General features: G+C 48.0%; 1 protein-coding gene across 2 annotated transcripts; it reads left to right on the top strand.

Annotated features, from left to right (window-relative positions):
- The first annotated feature begins 58 nt into the window (after positions 1-58).
- PEX11B (peroxisomal biogenesis factor 11 beta) lies at positions 59-10,094 on the top strand. 2 transcript variants are annotated; one of them, XR_014505911.1, is made up of 5 exons: positions 59-449; positions 3,688-3,803; positions 6,550-6,751; positions 7,348-9,232; positions 9,700-10,094. XR_014505911.1 is itself a non-coding variant. In XM_083417238.1 (4 exons), the coding sequence occupies exons 1-4, from the start codon at positions 394-396 to the stop codon at positions 7,715-7,717; spliced, it is 744 nt and encodes a 247-aa protein (XP_083273364.1). In that variant the 5' UTR covers positions 93-393; the 3' UTR covers positions 7,718-10,094. The 2 variants fall into 2 exon arrangements, 1 of the variants encoding a protein (XP_083273364.1); XM_083417238.1 differs by having other exon boundaries at positions 93-449; positions 7,348-10,094.
- The last annotated feature ends 7,768 nt before the right edge of the window (positions 10,095-17,862 follow it).

The following is a 17,862-nucleotide window of genomic DNA, read 5'->3' as shown; positions in this document are numbered from 1 at the left end:
AATGAGAACCGTGCGAACCATGGAAAGCGTCGGGATTTCCCCCAATCGCCTTTAAGAGGGGGGCGGGCGGAGGAGCAGCGATTCAGAGCGAGCCAGTTAAAAGAAAAAAACAAACCCCCCGCGACGACAACAAAGCCTTTGACCACTATCCGTGTTTAAATTTGTCCTTCGGGCGCTGCCGTACTGCCCCCGGAAGTGACCGTGATTTCATTTGCCTGCGGCCGAGGGGACGGGCGGGGGCGGTGTCGGCCCTGAGGGAGGCGGAGGGCGGTGTGGCCCTGCGAGGCCGAGGAAAGAGCTGCCGAGGGCTGCCTGCGAGCCTGGAGGAGGCGAGGGAAGGAGGGGGCCCGCCGGTGCTGCCTTCGCCGAGGAGAGGCTGCTGCTGCTGCTGCGATGGATTCCTGGGTGCGATTCAGCGCCCAGAGCCAAGCCAAGGAGCGGGTCTTCAGGTGCGGCGGAGGGCGGGGAGGGAGAGGCAGGGGACCGCGAAGGGTACCAAAGAGCCAACCCGCTCCCGGTACCATCTCTTGGGGCACCTTTCGTTTGGGGGAAGGGGAGCGGGGGATTCGTGTAATGATCGTGGTTCGTTATTATGATCCACATAATAGTGTGTTGTCACTAGGTTATTGTTACTGTATTCTTAAATATTTTACATTTCTTTAGTCATTGCTATTTTGTTGTTTCTTTTGGTTTATCATTTATCATTATTTGTACTTTAACCACCCTCCTTTCATCCCAAGGTGGGCCAGGGTGTCAGGTAGTGGTTAGAAGTGTCGGACGAGGACCCAGGAAAGATCAGAGTTCAACATACACATAAACACACCCCTCGGCCACGACTTTTGGCCAGTCTCTCTCGCTCTTTCTTTTTCTCTCTTTCTCAGCCTAACTGCCTCACAAGGTTGCTCTGAGGGTAACATGGAGAGGGAGGAGAACTTTATGTGCCCCCTTGAGAACTCCTTGGAGAAAAAGGTGGGATGTGAATGCAGTAGCCAATAGGATAAGAAATATGAGTAAGCAAACTAAAACTCAGTATTAAAAACAATTTAAGACAACTCACAATCCTAAAACAATAAGGTGTGCCTTTAAACTATATAACCTCTCAAATGTCAAAAGCCATATTTTTGGAGGGGTGAGTTTGAGACTTCTTGGTAGAGCCACCAACCTGTGGTACCAGGTGCAAAAGAGAGAGAGAGAGAAGACTTTTTGTTTTTATGTCTTTGTCACATTTATATCCTACCTTTTTTTCCTCAAAGGAGTTTAAGTTGGTGCAACATGATTCTCCTCCTCCTCAGTTAATCTTCAGTTAATACCCACAGCAAGCCTGGAAAGTAGGTTTGGCTGAGAGGCAATGACTGGCCCAAGATCACCCAGAGTGAGGATTTGAACCCTGGTCTCCCCCAGGTCCTAATCCAATACTCGAACCACTACAGAATGCTGCCTTCTTATTGATTATTATTAGACTTCCCTTTTAAAAAATGAAAAGAAAATACAATTGCATTTTTAATTTTACATACAATAAGCAAAAGAAAAATACACACAATAAAAGCATAAAATCCCCTTTGACTTCCCTCCCCTCCCCCTTTGTGCATCCTCATATAATGATTTTCTCTCTGCATCTCTTCCATAACACTATTTTACAAATCCTTTGCCAATCCATAGTTCAAATTTTTACTACAAGTTTTCTGTCAAGCTTACCAATGAATGTAATTGTTTACAATAATTTTTCAAATAAGTTATAAACTTTCCCCATTCTTTATTAAAATTTGCCTCTTCCTAGTTTCTAATTCTTCCTGTAAGTTTTGCCATTTCAGCATAGTCCATCAATTTTAGTTGCTGCTCTTCTTTGGCCGAATTGTGCCGCCTTTCCACCTCTGGGCTAGAAGAATCCAGGCTGCTGCTTCCAAGTAGTGCTTCCACACACTAATATGCTTCAGTTTACCTTTGCACGCACACACCTTCCTGTGCAATTTCCTCATTTCACTAGCATTGTTTGGGGCACGTGGTTCACTCTGTTGTTTTCCTTGTTATAACAGCTGTAGGTCAAAAATCCTTCCCAAATTGTGTGACAGTAGGTCCTGATTTGTCATCTGGCTGCTTTCTGACTATATGCCTTTTAAATGGATTTTTATTGCTTCTTTTTAAAGAAAGAAATAAGGGGGGGGTCCAGGAGCGGGGGCAAAATAAATGCTCCAGACAAAGATAATTGGTATCAGAGAACACGTATAGCCTTTTTGGTAGATCTGTTGACTGAACAGTGATGTGACTTGGCACGTCTGTCTCTGAAAGACTTGTACTGCAAGTTTGCTCCTCCCTTGTTTCTCAGTGGTGGCCAAATAATACCTTCCCACTCACCACTGACACTCTCAGTTCTTTCATCTCCCCCAGCCCATAATTAATTGTACCAGCAGTGCAATCTGCTTTACAGTTGCTTCCCCCTGCATTTCCATACCCCTCCCTGCCCAAAACCAGGATAGCTATGCTGGACTGCAGCGTTGTGTAATATGCTACTCTTAACCACCCCCATCAAAATGGGTTCCATTGCAGGGGTGGTTTAATCCACACACTTTCAGCCACACCCTGTCCTCTGCATTATGGGACTAGAGATGATGAACTTTATCGCATTGGCATTAGCAGAGCTATTTTTTATTTGTTTCAAAAGTTTACAAACTCAGGGAAAGCACACCCTCTTTTGATGGAAATAAACTTTAAATTAAAAAACCACAAATGTACTTCTCTTTCCTGCTACTTTTTGCTTTGGGCCGACACAATCCCCTCTCCCCATTACAGCCGCACTAAAAATCTCAGATTGTTCAATTTTCTTCCACTGGCCAGTAGCAATTGTTTGGTTAGTGGTTCCCAAGCTTTCTCCCCTCCACAATCCATTTGTAAGTCATGCACCTTAATGTTTCTCAGGGTGCATTTGCTTTTTCCCAGCTGGGAAGACTCCTGAGCAAAGGAGGCTTTTCTTAAAGTTCAGGGTTGTACAGTTAATTTGTTAAGATGCCCTTTGCAAAATGATTTTACTGTACTTGTAGAGAAAGGGTCTGTCCACAGAGGGTTTTTGCTTCTGTTCATGATACAGTAGCAGCAGGAATTTATGGTGATGCAATAACTCCTTCACTCCTCTCACATCTTACTGCATACCCTTAGGTTGCCCAAGAGTGCCTCCAAAGTTCAAACTTCAAGGACATAACAAGCACTCTGTGTGGTTCCCTTTCTCCCTTCCCTCTTGGAGGCTTGCCGGAGCTTGAGAATATGTTGGTTGCAATCTCTGTTTGGCCTGGCAGTGTGTGATTGATTGGGGGGTCTTAAGCAAGCCTTGTATTGCCATCCACTGCCCTCCAGATATTTTGGGTTACAATTTCCTTCATCCCTGACCATAGACTGTGCTGGCTGAGGCTAATGGGAGCAGCTGTAGTTCAGAACATCTGGAGGGCATCAGGTTGGAGAATGTTGATATTTATGTGACATATCCTAATTTGAAAACCCTCCTATATATATCTGTATAATTATTCCAGGAGGCTCTCATGGACCCACTTACGCAGTACAAGTATACACCTCCCCTCCTTTTCGCTTTAGCTTTTTGCCTCGTGCTGCCAGCTATTGCAATAGGGCTATTTCATTGGGGCCTCAAGTATCTTCTCTACCAGGCTAACCCCTTTCCACTGTTTGTTTGTTTCCTCCTAGGGCTGCCCAGTATGCCTGCACTCTGCTCGGCTACTCATTGCAGAAGTATGGGGCCAGCCCCGATTTCATTGCTAGGATCAAGCAGCTGGAGGCTCACATGAGCTTGGGGCGCAAGTGTGAGTGCAAGAGGGGTTGACTGGGACCTGAGAGGGTTGGGGAGGGATTCATTTTTATTTATTTGAGGTAATTTCTGTAGCACTTAGTATACATCTATGCAGTGCAGGGCAGATTTTTTTTGAAAAAACACATTTTACAAACATGCAGTAAAAGCATCGACGCAAATGCAATGCAAATATACATTTGGATATTAGTACTGTAACTGAGTGGGACGCGGGTGGCGCTGTGGGTTAAACCACAGAGCCTAGGACTTGCCGATCAGAAGGTCGGCGGTTCAAATCCCTGCGACGGGGTGAGCTCCCGTTGCTCGGTCCCTGCTCCTGCCAACCTAGCAGTTTGAAAGCACAAGAGTGCAAGTAGATAAATAGGTACCACTCCGGCGAGAAGGTAAACGGCGTTTCCATACGCTGCTCTGGTTCGCCAGCAGCGGCTTAGTCATGCTGGCCACATAACCCGGAAGCTGTACGCTGCCTCCATCGGCCAATAAAGCAAGATGAACGCCGCAACCCCAGAGTCGTCCGCGACTGGACCTAATGGTCAGGGGTCCCTTTACCTTACTATAACTGAATACAGTGGTACCTCTGGATACGAACGGGATCCGTTCCGGAGCCCCGTTCGCATCCAGAAGCAAACGTAATTAGCGATGGCATGTTTGCACACGCACACGGCGCTTTTCGCCGCTTCTGCGCATGCGCGTGACATCATTTTGAGCGTCTGCGCATGCGTAAGCGGCGAAACCCGAAGCGGAGCGCAACTCGAACGCGCTCAACCCGAAGCGCCTTCAACCCAAGGTATGACTGTACTGATGTTAGCCCCTCCTTTAACACACCTCCCCACACTCAGCACCACTCAAGCCTCATGACTCTCATTCAGCACCCAAGCAAACCCACAGGCCGCCCCAAAACCTCACAGAAAAGAGGGTACTCCTGAACCTGCTGACTTAAGAGCCTAAGAAGATCCTGCTGGATCAGGTCAGTGGCCCATCTAGTCCAGCATCCTGTTCTCACAGCAGCCAACTAGCTGACTGTGGGAAACCTGCAAGCAGGACCTGAACACAGGAGTCTTCCCCCCTCCTGTGGCTTCTAGCAACGAGTATTCAGAAGCTTTGCTGCTGCCAACTGCAGAGGAGCAGCATAGCCATCACAGCTGGCAGCCTTCTCTGTGATTTTGTTGGATCTTCTTTTAATGCCATCTGAGTTGGTAGCCACCTGTGGGAGTGAGTTCCATAGTTTAGCTATGTTCTGTGTGAAGAAGGACTTCCTGACTTAGCCCCAGTTCCTCACTCTAGGGCTTACACGCAGGCACTAAGGTCTCATCGCCTCCTCAGGCTTCCCACAACTGTGTCCCTCCAGCAATCAGTCAGCTGCTCTCAGCACACCCAGTTCCACTCCAGGATCTGGTGGACCTAGGGCAGTGGTGGCCAAACTTGGCCCTCCAGCTGTTTGGGAACTACAGTTGGCCACTGGTCTTGTTAGACTATCCCTGGCCACTGGTCTTGTTAGCTAGGGGTGATGGGAGTTGTAGTCCAAAAACAGCTGGAGGGCCAAGTTTGGCCACCACTGACCTAGGGTATTAAAAAAGGGCAGGCTTCATTTATTCATGCTAAATTGTTTTTGCATCATTTCGCCCTTTTTTCAAATTTGTAAAATGCTTCATAAGTACAGTGGAACCTTGGTTTTCGAACGTAATCCATTCCGGAAGACTGTTTGACTTCCGAAATGTTCAAAAACCGAAGCGTGCATTTCTGGAAGCATTTACGTCTGGAAAACTCAATATGGAAGCCACGTGGCATGTTCGGCTTCCGAAAAGTGTTCAAAAACCAAAGCACTTCCGGGTTTTCAGCGTTCGAAAGTCAAAACATCCAACTTCCGAGACACTCGAAAACCGAGGGACCACTATACAGGAGAGCAGCCCTCCTAGATCATATTGAAGAGCCACCCACCCAGCCTCTAGTCGCCCACATAGTTCAGCCAGACTGCCTCCAGTAAGCCTCAGAGGCACCAAGTTTCTCCCCATGTAGCTGCTCCATTAGAAACTGCTTTTCAGCACACCTTAATGTTTAAGGTTGTTCCCATTTTACAGATAGGGAACCTAGACTGATAAAGCAGATTTCTCAAGGCTTCCCAGAAAGTTTGTGCCTGAGCTCTGTTAGTCCAGGCTTGTAAGTAGCCAGTTGCTTGGTCCACTCTGTCAAGTAGGAACCTTCCCCCAGGTAACCAAATGAAGATGGTGATTTTGGTTTTTGCTACAGTTGGTTACGTGCAGCCATGTAGGATAGGAAAATCTATTTGTTGGATAGTAACTTGTACAGGATTGTGCAACATTGTGATCCTTACAGTCGTCCTATAAGGTAAACCTATATTGGGCCTACCTTGCAAGGTTGCTGTAAGGATCCTCCCCCCACATGGCAAGGGTTTATTGGTGCTGAGAATGGCCTACCCAGTCTAATGAGGTCATATCAGCAGTAAAATGCAAAGCAGGGACCTAATGATTCCTAGCTCCCCTGTCTCATAGCTGCTGTGTTATCCTAGTTAGCAAAGCTGCCCTAGAATCTGGCCTCTTGAAGATCCCCTTGGTCTATCTGGCCCCATCTCCTGCCACTCCTAAGGCAAACACATGTTGTAAGGACGCATTCAGACAGCCAGTTGACACCAAATCTGATTGCAGTTTGGAGCTTCTCCTTTAAAGAGCTGCAGAAGTGAGACCAATGTTGGACAAGCACTTTAACTTGGGATTCCTTTCCAGTGTTCCGGCTGGGGAATTCTTCAGATGCCCTGGAAGCGGCCAAACGGGCCATCCACCTGTCAGACATGGTCCTTCGCTTCTGCATCACTGTCAGCCATCTAAACAGAGCCATGTATTTTGCCTGTGACAATATCCTGTGGGCAGGGAAATCAGGTCTCGCCCCGCACATGGACCAGGAGAAATGGAGCCAGCGGTCTTTCAGGTGAGGTTTTTTTAATTGTATGAATGTGTGCTTTTATTTACACTATTGATGGGCATAAAACGTTGCAGCGGTCTGCTGACTGCAAATAAAGACACTGTGTAAGACGGCTGTCACAGCTGATATCTGTTGATAGTGTTGGGATACTGCCGAGGAGACGGGGGCATTTGGCAGCCCCCCAGCTGGCTCCAGCCACCGGCCGGCAGCCGGGCGAACTCTGGTTCCCGGAACAGCATCAATCAGCGACACAAGCCTCAGATACCTTTAGAGACTTGGCACGCTCTAATCAGCAGAGTGAGTAACTTCTCACAATGGAAGTGGCGGACAGAGACATGTGTAAGCATTATTTACAGGCGTTTATTTAGCATAGTTCAGGAACAAAGGAAAAAACATGTCTGCTTCCCTTTGTGTCCAAGCACACAGCAGTACAGCAAAAGCAATATACAAACGGAAGTTCCCAGCAAGCCTGTCCTAGAAGTAAACAGGCATCTGACACATAACAGTCATGCCTGTTCCTTTTAAGGTGGAATGGAACTATATCCTAACAGACAGAAGTTAAGGACTTTTCTTCCTCCCCACTCCTTTGCCTTTCCCCCCAGGTATTACCTCTTTGCACTGATCATGAACCTGAGCAGGGACGCCTATGAGATCCGGCTGCTGATGGAGCATGAGGCGAACGGGAAGTGCCAGCGAGGCGGTGGTGGAGACAGCCCCAGAGTGGGGGAAGACCACCGGCTCCAGCAGCTGATCTTGAGGCTGAAGCTGCAGGTCCGCCTCCTGTGTCACGTGCTGAGGGACAACCCCCCTCTGCTTCTGGACCTGGCGAAAAACGCCTGCGACATTTTTATCCCCATGGACAAGCTGGGCCTGTACAAGACCAACCCAGGGTTCGTGGGGCTCTGCGGCTTGACGTCTTCCGTTATCTCCATCCTTACCATTGTCTTCCCGTGGCTGAAGCTGAAGCCTTGAAGGGCGGGAGCAGGGGGGCGGGGCGGCTAGCTGGCGTCTGTGGAGCAGGCCACATGTCACAGGGCTTCCTCTTTCTACGTGTTCCACTTCCAGGGACCAGTACAAGGTGTTTGCGACTTTGACAGCTTTAGGCAGCCGGTGGCCCTTTGCGTAGCATGGGCTCCTTGGTACATGGGGACTTGGGCCTGTTGGGGCTTTGGGGGACATCTAATTTGCACTCCGTTTTAAGTGGGGGACAGCAACTTCGAGACCAACTTTCCTCACTCCTCTGGGCCACCGTACTACAACCCTCCTATGCAGATGGTCCTCAAGATCTATCTTGCCCCTGGCTTGCCCCTCCTCTGCCCTTCCCACTCCACAATACCTCTCCCCACAAATCCCACCCACTCACCTGCTCTTTTTAATTCATCCTGGGCTGCTCTGCAACGGTTAAGCCCCCAGTGAACTGTGGGAATGCATCCTTCAGTGCTCTGACATTGGAGCCACTAGGGAAGGGATCGGAGCTATTCTATGCCCCGCCACACCCAGCCTCTTCCAGTCTTGAGCAGGAGGTGAAAAGTGAAGGTCTGTCCTTGTCCATAAACCTAGTGCCTCGTGGCATGGTGCCTCGGTGCCCCTTGGCAAGGAAGGAAGGAAGGTCTGGGGAAACGAGGCCCTGTGGCATTCTGCATCCTCTCTGCCTCTTTGCGGGGAGGCCAAGGGAGAACGGCTGTGGAGCTGGGGCCATGTTTGGACTGAAGAGTAAGCACATGCCCAGTAAATGGGCTTCTGGTATTCCTATCGAGCTGTGGCTCCTATTTTTTTAGGCTTCACCACTCCATTAACAAGCAGAGCTTTAATGTCTGCGTTTCCTCAGCCTGGTCCTCCTCCAGATGTCCTAAACCCCGGCTCCCATCAGCCTGCAGCCAGCATGGCCACACTGAGCATGATGGAAGTTGGAGTATCCACACGGCATGAGAATTAGGAAGGGCTGTTCTCTGCCATGCCTTGATATTTGGCGCTGTTAATTCCTTTTCCTGATTTTGCAAGCCTCTCCCCCATCCCCCCGTCTCATAAACAACTTTTGAAATCGAGTGACCTCCTGAAGCTAAATGTAGTCAGCCACAGAGAGTTTTCTTTGGTATTACTATTTTTAAATGGTGGATGGCTCCTGTTTGCCTGGGGGAGGGTTAGGTTCTGAGTAGGGATGCTGGTTTTCTGCCAGGCAGCTCACAGGGCATAACATGTGCTCCAGATCTGGTTATGATCTGATACTTTATATAAAGTCAGGTTTCTCGCCGTCATTGTTCTACAGCGAGAACTGGCAAATTCAGACCATGAGAAGACTCCTGTCAAAGAACTTTGGGGGATAGGGGAAGCCTTAGCCAGCAGACTTCTCTGCTAGGTGGCCACTCTTAAAACATAGGAATCTTCTCAGAGTATGCACATAGCCATCTTACTCCTCACACCCTGTGCTGCCACCTCATTTCCCTTTGTGCCTTTAGTAGTTGCACAACAAGCAGAAATTCCACCTGGGCTGCTTCCCCCTCCCTCTTCGCTGTGGCCTCTCCTTTCTGGGAGAAGCTGCACAGTTTGAATTTCTGCCTGCCACCCATCTGTTAACAGCTACAAAGCTTTGGACCTTTTGTTCTCATTGAGATGCACAACCTGTGGCTGGGTGGCATCCCATCAGACTGCCGTGGGGTGGGTGCTCCCCTGTGTTGGGCGGTGGGGGTGAACTAAACATCTCCACGTAAGAGAAGTTAGCGTGTCTGGGGGGGGGGGGGGGCTAGGCAAGGTTCTTTCCCCTTGATTTCTGAGTGGAGGGAATTATTTTTATGGGGGAAAGTAGTCAGGGACATGACATACACACACATGCCTCTTTGCTGTCTGAAAGAATGCATTGCCAGCTCGGTCTGAGCTTAGGCCATTGTGGGGAATCCCCAGGGGTCCGTATTGATCAGTTGTTGTTTTTTTGTCATCTTTTTCCATCTCCAGCCCAGGTCTCCTTTTCCCTTCCAGTACTGCTTCTTAATCTCCACCATCAGCACCACCCATCAGCCCTGCTTATAACCCCATTCCTGGTTTTGAAACAGGTGTTCCTAACCTGGAGCAGGTGATATACCCTGTTCCTCTGCTAATACAGTGTAAATTCCCTCCAGATGTTGCGGAGCTTGCAGCCTCCATCCTTCACCATTAGCCACACTGGTTGGGTCTGAGCAGAGTTTGGCGGGGGTGGTGGTCCTCCAGTAGTATCAGAAGGGCACCATATTGGCTACCCCAGGATTAAAAATTTACCATTTCTCCCAGTCCTCAACTACACTTCTACCTTTCCCTCTTACTAGTGTATCAAATAAACAGGGTTGATCATTTGATCCAATAAATTAAGGTTGGCATATGTTGTGTAGCCTGGGTTCTTTTCCTTGAACGAGTGATCTCAAGGGAACACCCCTGCAAACCAGTTCCTTTGGGGTGGGGGGTGGGAATCACTCCCTTTGCTTTCACTGGTGCCCATTCCTCTGGGCCCTCACTGCAGCTGGATGCTGCTTTTTCTATTAAGGAAGTCTATAAAAGCATGAGAAAGCACCTGACTGCTGCATCACACCAAAGGCCCATGTAGTCCAGTGTCCTGTTCTGCAGCAGTGGTTTCCCTTTCCTCCCCAGGCCATGGCTTCTTTGGTTCCATAAACTCAACCCTAGTGCCCCCATCCTAGAAAAAACATTCACAATAGCGGTTTGCACAACGCATGTAGGAAGATCAAGACCATAACCCATCAATTGCACATTGATTCACAATCCATGTAGAACTATTTATGTAGTTCTAACTGTACAGTTGATCCAGCACCCCACCACCCTTGTTTCTTAAGTACCTCCCCCTACCCCCAGGTCTGATAGTATCCACTTTGATAGTATCAAAGCTTTCTCTGTTCCTTATCCCCTGACCAGTCCTGCCAAGAGTTTTTCATGGGACTTGGAACCAGTGGTTTGTATTAAAACAGGCATCCTCAAACTCGTCCCTCCAGATGTTTTGGGGACTACAATTCCCATCATCCCTGACCACTGGTCCTGTTAGCTAGGGATGATGGGAGTTGTAGTCCCAAAGCATCTGTAGGGCCGAGTTTGGGGGTGCCTGCATTAAAACATCAAGCATGGCAGATTTCTCTCATCCTTCAGACATTGCCAGGTGTAGCAGAGGGTGCTGTGGCCATCAGAAGTTTGGGATGCGCTGCTATGTCAGCCCAAGTAGATTCATTTCCCCTTCTCTTCCAACTCTGCTGTGGAGATGACAAAGGTGCTGCACATGGGTGGAAGTGGTGGTTTGTGATAAGAGTAAAAGCCCAAATGTCCACTCCTTATCTCGGGGGGCAGTTGCCAACTGCTACCTGCTGTCAGATGGCTCTCTGGCACTATGAGGACTAGTATCTTGCTTGATTTTACAAAAGAAAGAAAAGTAAAGGTAAAGGTGCTCCTGCCCGTACGGGCCAGTCGTGTCCGACTCTGGGGTTGCGTGCTCATCTCGCTCTAGAGGCCGTGAGCCGGCACCGTCCGAAGAAACCTCCGGGTCACGTGGCCAGCGTGACGAAGCTGCAGCTGGCGATCCAGCACCAGCGCAGCACACGGAAGCGCCGTTTACCTTCCCGCTATAATGCAGTCCCTATTTATCTACTTGCACTTAAGAGTGCTTTCGAACTGCTAGGTGGGCAGGAGCTGGGACCGAACGACGGGAGCTCACCCCGCCGCGGGGATTCGAACCGCCGACCATACGATCGGCAAGTTCTAGGCACAGAGGTTTCACCAACAGCACCACCCGCCTCCTGTTTGTTATAAGAGTAAAAGCCCAAAGGTCCGCTCCTTATCTCTGGGGGCTGTTGCCAACTGCTACCTGCTGTCAGATGGCTCTCTGGCACTATGCGGACTAGTATCTTGCTTGATTTTACAAAAGAAAGAAAAATAGAAGCTTAAAAAAAACCCTTACAAGTTAGCATCAATCCTTGTCTGCTGGGAGAATTGACCTGTGACTTTGCAGATGAAAGCAGGCTGGAAAACTTCTGTGATTGTAAATGGGAGGGGAAGTTGTGGAGTTCTGGCCCATGGAGAAGTCAGCCTGTCATAAACTGGCCTGATCACCAGGTGGCACTGCTAATCCACTTGATGCAGCTTTTAACAGTTCTGTAATGCGAAGGAAAAGCAATGCTTTAATCCACCATTTATTTTGTTTCTTGGGGTGCTATTCTGCTTAATTTTACAGAGTAGACCCATTAAAATCAATGGATCATTTCAGTACATTACTCAAACTTTGTTGAATACCACCTGTTACTATTTATTTAGGATTGTATCCAGTGTAATGCCTAATCTTGAGAAGTCCCCTTAAAAATAATGGATGTGACTGAAGACCAAACCCTTGGTGGAAGGAGAATTGTGCGAGCAACTCCTCCATGAGGTCTAGCAGAATGCAGTGTCGCAACACGGCATCTGTAGACTTGGTTCAAGCTTTTGTTCAGGGCTGCACAAATTGACCAGAGGGGAGGGGACAGCTGCTAAGGGCCACGAGGGCTCTGCTTTTGGACCCTTCCCAACCGGACGATTCCCTCTGTTCAATTTGCTCTGCCTTCAAATCGCCTCTTCTATCCTTCGGGGCCAGGTTGTATTTTGGCAACCCCCAACGCTTAAATGGAATCATAGGAGCTTTTGTGGGAAGGGAGGGGAGAGAGGGAAAAACAACCCTTTTGATCGCCTTTCTCTTCCAATTTTTAAATAACAATATTCTGTTCTGAAACAGGCTTTGCCGAACACCTGCCGTGTCGGAACAAATGTTCCCAAACGTGTCAAGTGTTCCAGAGCCCCACCCCCAGATTGTGTCATTCAGCAACGTTTTAAGTTTTATAAACTCTGCTCCGGTGAATTGTGCACAGTTTAGGTCTGCATCCGAAGGCAGGAGCTGTTCTTTCTTTCCCAGTTGGGGTCCACCTGAGTCACGGCACACACGCACCCCTGCAATTTCCCTTCATCTGGCAGCTTGCAAGGTTTAATGCTGGATTTCAGACAAAGGGTGAGGTGCATAATACCCACAAAGGCTCACAAACGTTGAGAATGAATTTTATTTTGTTTTTAAAGAAGACGGAGGGACAGGAATGAGAGGTAATACTGTTTTGTGCACCCCAATCTCCAAGGGGCGAGAGACTCAGTGGGGCAAAAAGCAGGGAGCCCAACAGTAGGTTGCGCCTGAGCCAATGGCACCTAAAAAACTACGTAACTATAGTTTTGCCTCCCATCTTCCTTCTGCTGAATTTGATAACAGCAACACAGGCTGTGAACGCTATACCTCTAAAGCACATTTGAAGCAACACAGATTTATTTTGGGTGCTTGCCCCTGCAAAAGTAGGATACAAATCTGCATGTGACATAAAGCGTATACTGGTGGGATACTGCCAGGGAAACAAAGTCCATCATAACTCCACGTCATCTCCGGACGTCCATTGATCTCCCGTAGACACGCAGTATCAGCAATTAGCGACATGAGCTCCAGAAATAGCTTGCCACATTCCAGAACTGATGCACGCTCTATCAGCAGATATGCACACAGCGAAAGATGCCGTCAGGAGAGCATGATTTACAAGTTTATTCAGCGTTGATCAGAACAAAGAAAAACATGACTGCCTGCTTGAGAGTTCCGGCAGAGAGAGAGAGAAACGAAAGCAAAGACACAACATAAACATCCTGTGAAAACAGGAAATACGCAGACTCTGTGACTCAAAGCCTGCTCCCTTTTAAGGTGGAACGGAAATATCCTAACATTTCTGCAAATTTTGTGGATCCACACACAGAAAACCCTGTTGCCAGCCCTGTTCACAGCTTCCAGCCCTACACAGAGATGCTGAAGACTGAACCTGAGACCTTTGACATGCAAGGCATAGAAGATGTTTATACTGAGTTGGGATGCAGCTCAGGGGTAGGGCTCCTGCTTTGCATGCAGAAGGTCCCGGGTTCAATCCCACACACCCTGCCCTGGCAACTCCAGGTAGGGCTAGGAGAGACTCCTAGCCGGAGGAAGCAATACTGAGCCAGGTAAGCACAGGGACACAGTAGGTTGCTTTAGATTATCATTAGAAGATCCACACTATACAGTTAAAGCTTAGCCAATAAATGTGCTTAAAGCACAGGACTTTGCCCAAGGAATCCTGGGAGCTGTGGTTTCCCCCTCAAAGGACTACCACTTCCAGCACTCTTAACAAACTACATTCCCCAGGATTCTTTGGGGGAAGTCATGTGCTTTACATGTAGAGCATGGATTTGCTTCTACAGACAACCGGTCCACAAAGTGCTGGTTATACAGCTCAGAACAGTTTCCTCCTGTATGAACCTGCCCTGGCTCTAAGATCTTCATGGGAGGCCCGTCTCTCTGTCTCGCCACCCTCAAAGGTATGCTTGGTGGGGACGCAGGAGAGGGCCTTCTCAGTGGCTGCTCCCAGACTTTGGAACTCCCGCCCTAGAGAAGCCAGACTGGCTCCTTCCTTGTTGTCCTTCTGCCTGCAGGTAAAGACACTTTTCTTCCAACAGGTCTTTGGGAATTGACTGTTTTTCAGGAAAGGGCTAGTTTTATTATCTGTATTTTAAGCTTATTTGTTTTTTATATATATTTTAAATTCTATCAGAGTTTAATGACTTTTTAATAGCTATATTTTATGTATGTTTAGCTTTCTTGTATTTTGCCTGTTGTTTGAATTTGTGTGAGCCGCCTTGAGTTGCAGTCTGGGGAAACAATGGGATATAAATAAACTAATAATAATAATAATAATAATAGTACAGTAATAGTAATAGATCCTAACAGAAGCACAGAAAGAGTGGGCAGCTTTGCAGCATTCAAGGTCAAGATCCAGGCCGTGAAATAACCACTGGTCATCCCCTGCCCACCCCCACCGCCCCAATTAGCTCCAATTAGAGGTCCTGATGTCTCTTTGATTGCCTGCAACCATAAATAGCTGCGCCTTTGGTCTCTTCCACCTGCAGTGTGTCAGCAGGATCTTAATCCCATTACTATCTGTCCCATCCTTGAAATGCAGTGAAGGTCTTTCCTCTGTGTCACTTGCCACCAGGAAGGTCAGAAGGTCTTGGGACTGATTAACAAGAAAATCTGTAATTGGCGTTCTTTTCTTTCATTTCATTTTCCCAGCTCCTCTAATTAGGGTGTTAACAATATTTGCTCAGACAGGTGTGGACTTTGTGACTTAATGGAACCCTAGCAGGGGAGATGGGAGCCCAGGAGGTAAACAGAGCCTCCTTGAAGTTTGCAGAGAACACTCATTGTGGTCCTGGCTGAGGGTTAGGAGTACACCAAAAAAAAATAGGGAAGGCAGAGGGTGTGCATAGATGCAAGGCTATAACCAGAAGCAGTGTGGTGTAGTGGTTAGAGGGCTGGATTTAGACCTGGGAGAGACTCGGGTTCAAATCCCCACAAGTCATATAGCTCAGTCACTGCCTCTCAGCCCCAACCTACCTCATGGGGTTGTTGTGAGGATAAAATGAAGAGCAGAAGAACCATGTAGGATTATAATTTTAGCAGCAATAGTAGTTCTTATTATTAATATCCAACCTTTCCTTCAGGGAGCTCAAGGTGGTATACATGGTCCTCTGCCCCGTTTGCTCAAACATTTAATCCTCGCAGCCCTGTGAGCAGGGGCTGGCCCCGGTTGTGTTGTCACTGAGGCAAAACAGAGCATGCCACAATGGCAACAGCTGCCAACAATAGCAACCAGTGTGGTTGCTATTGAGAGCCAGTGTGGTGTAGTGGTTAAGAGTGGTAGACTCGTAATCTGGGGAACCGGGTTCACTTCCCCGCTCCTCCACATGCAGCTGCTGGGTGACCTTGGGCTAGTCACACTTCTCTGAAGTCTCTCAGCCCCACTCACCTCACAGAGTGTTTGTTATGGGGAGGAAGGGAAAGGAGAATGTTAGCCGCTTTGAGACTCCTTCAGGTAGTGATAAGGGCGGGATATCAAATCCAAACTCTTCTTCTTCTTCAACAATGAGAAAACAGGGCACGGCATAAGGAGGAGTTGCTGTTGGGGCTTAAGACTGTACTGCAAAACTGTTGTTCTGATATTGCAAACGTGTTGTTGGAAACAAGTGTTTTTGTACTTATCATATTTCCCCCAGAACGGGTAAATCTGGATTAAAAGGGAACAGGGCAGCTGGCATATTGATGCCAATGACATCATGTGGGCGCTGCAAAAAATATTGCACGTGTGCCCAATCCCACAATAAACACCCACCCAAACGTTTCAGCCAGTGGGATGAAATTTCCTTACTTTATTTTCAATGTTGGCAGTACATCGCTTCTTGATACCCGCCGGGAACTCAGGCTCCCAGAGAATGTGCATTCGGAAGGACTGGACAGTCTTGTTACAAATCCACCTGTGCCCGCTTGCGTGACCAGATCAGAAGGAATGCTTAGCATACCTCTTGGGTGCCTTTGCCCACCCACTCTCCACCACCACCGCTGCTGGGAATGCGGACCTGCCTTTCCCTTGGGCAGGCTCCAGTGGTCACCCATGACACAACGTGGCAGGGGGGGCTATTTAAAATAAGACAAAGAAAGGGAAAACTAGTCTGGCTGGGTGTTTGTTTTGTAAAGTTTCAGATCATTTGCTAGAAAAGCAAGAACAAGGTTGTGTGTGTGTGTGTGTGTGTGTGTGTGTGTGTTTACATAGAATTCTAAGAATTGGGTGGGACCTCAAGGGTCATCTAGTCCAACCCCCTGCAATGCAGGAACCACACCTTAAAAATCTGTGACAGATGGCCGCCCAACCTCTATTTAAACTCCTTCAATGAAGGAGAGTCCCCCACCATCTGAGGCAGCCCATTCATTCCACTGGTGAACAGCTCTTACCGTCAGAAAGGTCTTCCTAATGTTTTATTGGAATCTCCTTTCTTGTCATTTGAATCCATCGATCCAAAGTCCTATGCTCTGGAGAAGCAGAAAACAATCTTGCTCCATCTTCCATGCGCCAGCCCTTCAGATATTTGAAGATGGCTATCATATCCACTCTCAGTCTCCTCTTCTCCAGGCTAAACACACCCAACTCCCTCAACCATTTCTCATAATTCTTGTTTTCCAGACCCTTGATCATCTTGGCCAACCTCCTCTGAACACCCACTAGCTTGTCCACATCATTCTTTTTAAGGTGAACGTTCCTGAATTCTAGCCCCTTGGGCCTACTCTGGACTCCACCCATAGACCCTGCCCAGGTACCATGATGTTTGAATTCAAGAGTCGGCCCCTCAGTTTTGGGGAGAGGAAGGAAAATGGCAAACCTCTTGGGCTATAAATATTATAGCAATGTAATAGCATAGTAACACCACAAGCAACCCCCCCCCCCAAATAGAGCTGTTAATTTTTACAGGTGGGGGAATTGTCCAGAATACTCATTGGGGGAAAACCAACGTTATTGATGTGTAGCAATGTGCAAACTTACAAAACCAGATTGGGTGAAAGCCAAAGTCTTAACTGGCCCAAATATATTTAATCACACATCAATTTAGTGCGAATGTAAGAAGCCCCTGGCTGCTGGATCAAGCCAAAGACCCACATCCTAGATGCTCCGGTGTTCAGCCAGATGCCTCCAAGGGAAGCTCACAAGCAGGACCTGAGCACAAGAGATTCCCAGTAACTGCTAACCAGAGGCATCCTGCCTTCGACAGGGGAGGTCATGCATAGCCAAGGCTCTCAAATCCCGTCTGTGCTGCAGTTGTCTCAAGCAGAGATCATCCTAGCAACAAGAAGTTCTTTTAATATATATTAGCAGGAAACCGTCTAGGGAGGCGTTGGGGCTTTTGGATGCCAAGGGAGTCGAAGAAGTTGTAAAGGAGAATAAAGAGATCATGGAGAAGCTGAATGAATTTTTGTATCTGTCTTCATGATGGAAGATAGAGGAGAAATATCTGTGTCTTTGCAGGATGTGAGCCTGGGAAACAAAGGCGGATAGTGGTGGAGAGAGGTGAAGTTCTAGGCGTAACAGGCAAAATAAAAGCCGACCAATTGCTGGGTCTGGATGGCACCCACCTGACAGACCTCCAAGAATTCAGATACTAAATTGACCATCTTCTAGCAAAACTATGTAACGTGTCCCTCGGATCAGCCTCCATATATGAGAGCTGGAAAATAGCCA

This window comes from Podarcis tiliguerta, assembly GCF_965153285.1.
Source record: "Podarcis tiliguerta genome assembly, chromosome: 16".
NCBI lineage: Eukaryota > Metazoa > Chordata > Lepidosauria > Squamata > Lacertidae > Podarcis > Podarcis tiliguerta.
This window is presented reverse-complemented; position numbering and strand designations above follow the sequence as displayed.

Coding starts and splice junctions, on each gene's coding strand:
- PEX11B (XM_083417238.1), top strand. CDS start 394: ATGGATTCCTGGGTGCGATTCAGCGCCCAGAGCCAAGCCAAGGAGCGG. Junction 450..3,687: donor GCCAAGGAGCGGGTCTTCAG/GTGCGGCGGAGG, acceptor GTTTCCTCCTAG/GGCTGCCCAGTATGCCTGCA. Junction 3,804..6,549: donor CATGAGCTTGGGGCGCAAGT/GTGAGTGCAAGA, acceptor ATTCCTTTCCAG/TGTTCCGGCTGGGGAATTCT.